The following is an 8,785-nucleotide window of genomic DNA, read 5'->3' on the forward strand; positions in this document are numbered from 1 at the left end:
TTTCTTTTCCTTGTTATCAGTAATTTAGGGTTTTCTATGGATTTCATTGCAGTATAGTCTCTCGACAAGTATTCAATATTATTCGCTGATCTTTTCCTTCTGTCTTCCTTCTGCCATTTTCTTATTAAAGTCATCTATTACGAATTTTGATTTTAGTTTGTGGATAACTGGAATTGGAAACTTGAATTATTAATCTAAGAATAAGGAATTGGTGGGTGCTTCCTCTCTCCTTCCTAAAACCACACCATTTTTCTCTACACACTCTTACTACCCTTTCTATCTATAGCACCCATAAGTCTAAAAAATATCCTCATACTAAGTAATTTGCTCCATACAGAAACTAGAGTAATGCCTTTATAATTACCACACTTTCTCTTATCACTTTTCTTATAAAGGGGTTTAGTTAAAGTTTTCGTAAAATCGCAAGGTACTTCCCCCTTTTCAGAAATCATATTCGTAATGTTCAGTAGTTTATCTCTAACTTCAAAAATTAATTTAAGACACTGTCAGCACCTGAGGCCTAGTTATTTTTTAATCTTTTTTGTACTGTCTTTAAATTTTCCGTACAAAAGTAAAAAAATCTTCCTTCACTTCCAACTTGTCACAAACTTTTCATTTATATACGAGGTGCGACAAAAAGTAATGAGACTGGCGATACAGCAAGCGAACTGGAAACCCTCCGATGTCATACTTAAGAAAGTATGTGTGTCAAAATCCTCCCATATATTAGTTTGGGTTTCAACCCCGTCTGCTAACTATGTGAATTTTGAGACGCCTATTAGTGAAGTTGTATTTTCGCCTTGTGTCAAGTAAAATCGAATATCAGAATTTATAGCATCGTAGTGCCCCTATATTTTGTGTTAAGCTAGGAGAAATAGGAAGTTTTAAAAGTTATAACTGGCCTATGGGGAGCATTGTTTATCCCGAGCTCAAGTTTTTCGCTGGCACTAAGCATTTTTGGAAGGCAGAGAAAATATTGAAAATGAACAACGTTCAGGGAAGCCTTCAACTTCGAGAACCGAAGAAAACATCGCCTATGGGAAAACTAGTGAGAGGAGACGTCGTTTAACATTAAAAATGTTGAACGAACAGTTAATTTGCAACATATTTGCCGGTTTTTTTTTTATAAAGCCGTTCTTGAAAGGCTGAGAAAAATGGCCATTCGTGGGAGATCAGACATTGCAGAGAAAAGGCTGCTCCACCCTGACAACGTCCAATGTCGCACTGACATCTCTATAACAAAAGTGGTTACCTCACATGACCTTCCCGTAGTTCCCTATCCTCCTTATTCCCCTGATCTCAGTTCCTATGACTTCTCTTTTTCCTGAACTGAAATCGGTCAAAGGCTGTCATCTCGGGACTTTTGAAATCATCCAAAAGACTGCAACAGATATGCTGAAGACTATAATGACTAGAGACTCACATTGCTGATACGGACAGTGGGAGCAACGTTTTTATCGGAGTGACCCAAGGGAACTACTTGAAGAGGATAACGTTGATTTTGAAAAAAGTCGCTAGGTAAAAAATCAGTCATCATTTTTCTACTGAATCTCGTATCATTTCCAGTAACACTATCATGTTTAGCACATTCTCAGAATTTTCATCCCATCCCTCTTTTAACTTTTTTCTTGTCTCTGTTTTATTTGACATTTGGCATATTTCATATTTTGTTTGAAATAATTCAAGCAGCAGGGTCTTCCCAAAAATAATTTCTTTGAGTGCCCATTCTAAGTATGGTTTGTACATAAAAAACATATTGAAATATGGCTTTGTTTAAATATTATATCACCAGATCGCGTTGCCTAAGGACATGTAAATCAGGTGGCTGTGACTTGCCACAGAAAGCCTGGCAACTTGCCAACGAAATTTGTTGGTAGAGTAATGTAATATATTCGAAGACACCCCAAAAACTATATTTGTGATAGGACCCACAATTTTGTAATTGTGTGTGGGGGGTGTATTAAACCTCTAAATATAGATTTGTGACATGTAATGAGTCGAGCCAAATGCCAGAACATTGTCTACAATAGTTTTAGCTTATTCAAAGTCTTCGGCAACATCAGTCACGCGTTAATACCAGTTTCAACCTTTTGGCAGAGTCTACAGCAAAAATACAGTATTTTTACCAGATTTTATTTAACAGAATGATTTTTCCCTGTCTCCCTCTATAAGACCAAAAACGTATACAAGTTACAAATTTTATAATATTTGGGAAAAAATGTGATGTTTTTCTGGCGAAGAAGTAAGGAAAACGAAAAAGAAACGGTTCTAGGCATTTATCCCCCCGGCGATTAACCCCCCGAGAATCCCCCCTCCCGAAAATAAGGCTTTCCAAATTTGAGAATTGTATTTGAGTTATATTTTTTTTAATTTCCGTAGGAGGAAGGAGTTTTGGTACTAGTGTATTATGGGTAACTCACTCAAGTTTACGCTGTGTAAAACTCGAGAACAAAACCGGTTTCTTCGTTAGTTCTTTCCACTTAGCGCGAGACAATACAAAGACAAGTGACAGAATACATGGGAAATATATAATTTGGGCCATATATTTGCATATAGGGGGGGGGGGGGTAAATTATTTGGATGTTTCATTTAAGTGTTTTTTTCCAAGTGTCAATTTTTTTTTTTATTACCGTTTTTCCAAGTATTAAGTACTATTATTAGGTTAATGTAGTGTTTCATTTGAGTGTTTTATGATGATCGCTGATCAAAGTTTATGTTATTTGTGCCTTTCATTTATGTTATTTTACTGTGTTCATGGCCGTATATTTAGCTTTAAAATACACTTATTTATCTATCTATCTAAGATGCAGAATAATTATACCAAACACTATAAACTATAATCGCTATACTTTACTCCCCCCCCCCTAATGTGCAAATCTATAGCCAAAATTTATATCTAAAGTAACGAAGAAACTAACAAAAAAACGGTGTGTTCTCGAATTTTACACAGCGTAAACTTGAGTGAGTGGCGCATAATACACAGGTACCAAAATTCCTTCCTCCTAAAGAAATTAAAAAAAATAAAATCCAAATAAAATTCCCAAATATAAAAAAGCCTTATTTTCAGCGGGGGGGGGGGGGTATTTTCCGGGGGGTAAACGCCGGCCATTGTCTAAAACATACAATCTTAACAACATGTTCTTTGCGCTGAATTCAGCTATATACTATATTGAAGGACTCGAAACCTTTAGTTCAGGGTATTTGACCATTATGTGGCATACTTTTCGTTTCGATCCTCCGCCATTTTTTAGGTGGCTCCTCCATTTTTTTTTTCAAACTCTTTTTCTAAATTGTCAAAAATTACTATTCGCCATAATGACTTACTGTCAAGATAAACCTATGTAATAGATGTAATTCCCGAACCGCCTTTAACCGCTTTTTTTACGCATTTTTAAACTTTTAAACTTTAAAAAGTTTTAAACGCATTTTTAAACTTTGGTTACTATGTGTTGTGGTTCGCTCTTCATTAGGTTCCTGCTGTTACTACAACCATAAATAGTTAGGCATGTTCTTGCGTGTAAACCTAGTATTTTAAAATAGACTTTTTAAATATCTTTATTTATAACATATTAATATTTCTCATAATTTTTTTTTTACTAAATTCAACATTTTTAATGTATTTTTAAAAATAAGCTCATCTATAAATCATGATGCAGGAACGTTTCAAAGTTAAAGCAACCCCTTTATCTTGAAAATAATATACGCAAACCTTTTATCTCAATTTAAAAAATTCTCCTAATTTTAGGCAGAGAACAAGGTCTGGCGCAAAAAAAGGAAAGCCATCAGACTGACAGTCTTCTAGCTGGCGATGAAGCGATTGCCGTTTGTTCTGACAGCCTAGTAGAAAGTCTTGATATCGATGATGACGACTTAGCCGATGCTTTCCCGGCTGAAGCGTTTCAAGCAATTTTTGATGTTAAAGGTATGTTTAACCAACGTTAAAAAATACATTTTTAACGTTTTTACTTCGAGTAGATTGAGGAGGAGGAGGAGCGTGTAAAAAAATTAAAGCCTAGATATCGGTGATAAGGATTTAGCTGTCGCTTTCCCAGCTGAAGTATTTCAAGCACTTTTTTATATTATAGATATGTCTAACCAACGTTAGAAAATACATTTTTAACGTTTTTACTTCGAGTAGATTGAGGAGGAGGAGGAGCGTGTAAAAAAATTAAAGCCTAGATATCGGTGATAAGGATTTAGCTGTCGCTTTCCCAGCTGAAGTATTTCAAGCACTTTTTTATATTATAGATATGTCTAACCAACGTTAGAAAATACATTTTTAACGTTTATACTTCGAGTAGATTGAGGAGGAGGAGGAGCGTGTAAAAAAATTAAAGCCTAGATATCGGTGATAAGGATTTAGCTGTCGCTTTCCCAGCTGAAGTATTTCAAGCACTTTTTTATATTATAGATATGTCTAACCAACGTTAGAAAATACATTTTTAACGTTTTTACTTCGAGTAGAGTGAGGAGGAGGAGGAGCGTGTAAAAAAATTAAAGCCTAGATATCGGTGATAAGGATTTAGCTGTCGCTTTCCCAGCTGAAGTATTTCAAGCACTTTTTTATATTATAGATATGTCTAACCAACGTTAGAAAATACATTTTTAACGTTTTTACTTCGAGTAGATTGAGGAGGAGGAGGAGCGTGTAAAAAAATTAAAGCCTAGATATCGGTGATAAGGATTTAGCTGTCGCTTTCCCAGCTGAAGTATTTCAAGCACTTTTTTATATTATAGATATGTCTAACCAACGTTAGAAAATACATTTTTAACGTTTATACTTCGAGTAGATTGAGGAGGAGGAGGAGCGTGTGAAAAAAAAAATTAAAGCCTAGATATTGGTGATCAGGATTTAGCTGTCGCTTTCCCGGCTGAAGTATTTCAAGCACTTAATACTGAAGTATTTCAAGCACAGGGGGAAGGAATACTAGTAAGCAACATGTATCCAGAGTGTTTAATTAACCAGACTTTTTCAAAAAGAAGAAAAAGGTTTCTAGAGATTTCTAAGGAAGTCTTGGAGACAACTCGGGAGAAGGGTGTTTTTTGTTCCTTACCATATGTACCCGGGCTAAGTGAAAAACTTAAAAGAATTTTACAGAATAATGGTCTAAGCGTAGCTTTAAAGAGTAATAATACTTTGGGTAGTTTTCTAAATTCTGGGAAGGATCTAACTTCATTGGGACAACAAAGTGGGGTTTATCAGATCCCATGTACTTGCGGAAGCTCATGTGGAACATATTAACCAGAGTTTGGAAATTAGATTATTACAGCATAAAGAGTCTATTTCTTCATCTTTAAACCAAGATTCTAAGTCTGAAGATTTTACTTCAGCCCTTTCAGAACATTTTCAATTTTCCAGACCATTTTATTTTGTTCGAGAATGTCTCTTTGATTTCTAGGGATCGAGGTTTAAAGCAAAATTTTCGTGAAACTCTTGAAATAAAGAAAATCTTATTCAAGAATATTGCTTTGAATCGGGATACAGGTGAATTTGGGCTGAACTCTATCTATGATGATTTATTAAAATCTGACAGAGTAAAGTTCAATTCACCCAATGTAGTTGACCTTTGTCCAAATGTTAAAGCATTGAACGCTAATGAACCGAATCAAAGAACGTCAAAGAGGCTAGCTTCCGCCTTTGCTTTGAAAAGAATTAGAGAATTAAACAATATGTAGTTTTATTTGATTTCGTATATAAACTTTTGTTTTAAATTGTTTAAGTTTAGTTTTACTACTGATGACGGTCACTGTATATGTGACCGAAATATCTGGTATTTTTGTGGATTTCTATACACTGTCTATTAAAAAGAATTTTATCCCTATTTTGAACTTTTATTTTATCGTTATGTTATAGGTATGTCTAACCAATGTCAAAAAATACATTTTAACGTTTATACTTCGAGTAGATGGAGGAGGAGCAGGAGGACCGTGTAAAAAAAAAGTTAAAGCCTAGATATCGGTGATCAGGATTTAGCTATCGCTTTCCCGGCTGAAGTATTTCAAGCACTTTTTTATGTTATAGGTGTGTCTAACCAACGTTAAAAATGTATTTTTAGCGCTTATAATTCGAATAGATATAGGAGGAACGTTTAAAATAATTTTTAAGCATAGATATCGATGATGATGACTTGGCTGACGCTTTCCCAGCTGAAGCATTTCAAGCAGTTTTTAATGTTAAGGGTATGTTGAGCCAACATTTGAGAATAAATGACAGCCATTGCCAAATGGTATGTGCTGAATTGAGGGTAAAATAAATTGTAGTAATTTAATAAAATTAAAATAAGATAAATAAAATTAATTTAGTAAAATTAATTAGTTAATTTCACATTGAGGGTAGAATTAATTGTTTAATTTTATTGATTAAAAACTAACTTAGAACATTAAAAAGACGGTTGATTGCTAGTTTTGATATCTCTGGCAATTGTCTTCTGGAAAATTGCAGCTGTTTTTCCTGAAACATGTCTGAAACGCCAAGAAAAGATTTTCTGTGAATAAATTTTGATTTTTCAAATGTGGATATCTTGTTCTTGGAGTATATCCGCATCCCTACTACAGCTGTGTAGGTAAGCATGTGGATTTAATCAATTGCAATTGCAGGAGCATATTTATGGGCTGTTTGTTGCAATCAAGGCCGTATCCATGGGGAGGGTTTGGGGTTTGAACCCCTTCCTACGAAATGTTTGTCCGACTCGTAAAACGTAACAGAAATGAATTTAGACCCATTTTTGATGCGTTTCTTAATTTGTTTGTATACCCCCCCCCCCCCGAAAGAAAATCCTTTTGTAACCCCCACCTCCCACCCCCGAAAAAAAATCCTGGATGCGACCCTGGCTGCAATTGCTGCAATTCCAGGAGTATATTTATGGCTTGTTTGTATTTAGATAAGATCATCCATTGTTTCGGACATTAGTATTTTAGTTTAATAAACTGTCGTTTCAATGCATGTGTCACACATTCGGAAAGAAAAACTGTTGCAATACCTCTTGCTCAAAGACTGTCTAACATAATATTATGCCAAAATGAGACCACGGGTGTCATTTCACTAATTCTGTCTAGCAAATCCTCAAGAAAACGGCATTAGTTAAGGACATTAGATATGCGATTTGTCTTTCGATGTTTATTGTATGGCCGCTATTGCGGGCGCATATTTACGGCCTGTTTATCAAACAGTTCGTGGTAACGAACTGTAGGGAGCGACTCGGCCTAATAGTAACCGAAATTCTAAAAAGTGGAATTTTTATAGCAATAGGATATATTACTACTTAAATTACGTTTTATTTCAATTGCTTCATGGATAATTTGTTAATTCCTATGCCATTGCTAATTATAATTGTTTCCTGAAAAGGTACGGAGTCGTTAGATTCCCCTCCCATTGCTCCCTATACGTGTCCAGTAGCACAAATTCACGAAAATGAGGGAGGGGGCAAAATATATTTCTCAAAATCTAGGGAGAGTGGTAATTTTTATCCAGGAAAATACCAGAAAAAGTGTATTTTTTGCAATCTAGGAGATTTAAAAAATTTAGGGTGGAAATTGTCTCTCCCTCTCCTTCCATTTAACGCCCCAATCTTGTCTATATATATGCTCACTTAAGTTTTCTTGTTATTTTAGGATCAGGTGACCACGTGCTTGGAGATTCGTTGGATGGCATGATGGACTACAGCGTACCTAATGATTTTTTTGATATTATATCCGATCCAGCATTCGCTGATGCGGTGCTATCACGAGACATTGCAGCACTAGACCACCTTGACTTAAACGAGTCGGACTATCAGTTATGGGACACAGAGCCCTCTGCAGATTTGTCAAAGAATTTTAGTGAAAATGCATGGACAGTTCATAGTCCAGTTCCAGGCTTAAGTCCGCCCAATATCTCCTCTTTTACGTCTGAAACTCTGTTCTGACTGTAATCTTGTTTTTTTTTTCTCTCTCTCTCAATTTTTACCTGGAAAATCCTTCTCTTAACGATATTTAATTGGGGTTAAAGTGCTATCTGCATATTTCATCGATAATTTTTTTTTTTTTTTTTTTTTTTTTTTTTTAATTCCAATATTAAAGGCACCAGGTACTTAGAATTAAATTATATGTCGATATTAATTTAAATAGTTCCATGACCTAAAGGCGTTATATTTATATTAAAACTTATTTTTAATGTGTCAACAGAGGGATTTGCAGGGATAATATCCCCAGGAAGATCATTCGAGATAGAAGTACAACGCCACATGAAGCTGTTCCTCAAGTACTCGGTTTTTGGCGTATCCTTTTTTAGATAATTGGACCGAGCTGTGTGCCTTCGTGTCTGCCTTGTCAGCTGGACAAAGGGGGACACAATTCGAGAGAGCTCGTCTGATTTAGGTGGCGTTCATAATCTTATTTCGAGAATTTGAGATTTGAGATTTATGAAACATAGTTCATATCTAGAGACATAGACTTTGAAAGGCGAAGCTCGAATAAGAGGCGTGTCGTCATTTCCTGAATTTTGATTGGTTGTCAAAATAGTCAATCATGTACATTCTGCGCATGAGAAATCTAAATGCTCCATATTTATCGATTTTTTGCCTGGAAAATTTTATTCGAAAATATATCCAATTCACGAAATAAGTTTAAAATGCCATCTAAATATTTAAACGACAGTTTATTGGTAATGTATTTAGATTGGGTGGAATATTTTTTTTTCTTAAGTCTGCCCGGTACTTTATAAGCTCCGTTTTGGTTATAAACTAGATTTTCTTTTATCTCAGTTTCTCCTGGAAAGTTTTTTTTTTTTTACTAATTCAGATAATGA

At 35.0% G+C, this 8,785-nt stretch overlaps 1 protein-coding gene across 2 annotated transcripts in view; it reads left to right on the top strand.

Moving 5' to 3' along the window:
- The window catches only part of LOC148952528 (uncharacterized), a 62,911-nt gene extending 54,879 nt beyond the window's left edge, over window positions 1–8,032 (top strand). For both annotated transcript variants that reach the window (XM_089089001.1, XM_089089000.1), the window contains exons 6-7: window positions 3,746–3,922; window positions 7,612–8,032. In XM_089089001.1, the coding sequence (XP_088945127.1) occupies window positions 3,746–3,922; window positions 7,612–7,904 (470 nt within the window). In that variant the 3' untranslated portion in view covers window positions 7,905–8,032. The remainder of the gene's footprint in view (window positions 1–3,745; window positions 3,923–7,611) is intronic.
- Window positions 8,033–8,785: the final 753 nt, after the last annotated feature.

The sequence above is a fragment of the Artemia sp. Qi Xiang Cuo genome, chromosome 5 (genome assembly GCF_049724085.1).
Source record: "Artemia sp. Qi Xiang Cuo chromosome 5, ASM4972408v1, whole genome shotgun sequence".
Lineage (NCBI taxonomy): Eukaryota > Metazoa > Arthropoda > Branchiopoda > Anostraca > Artemiidae > Artemia > Artemia sp. Qi Xiang Cuo.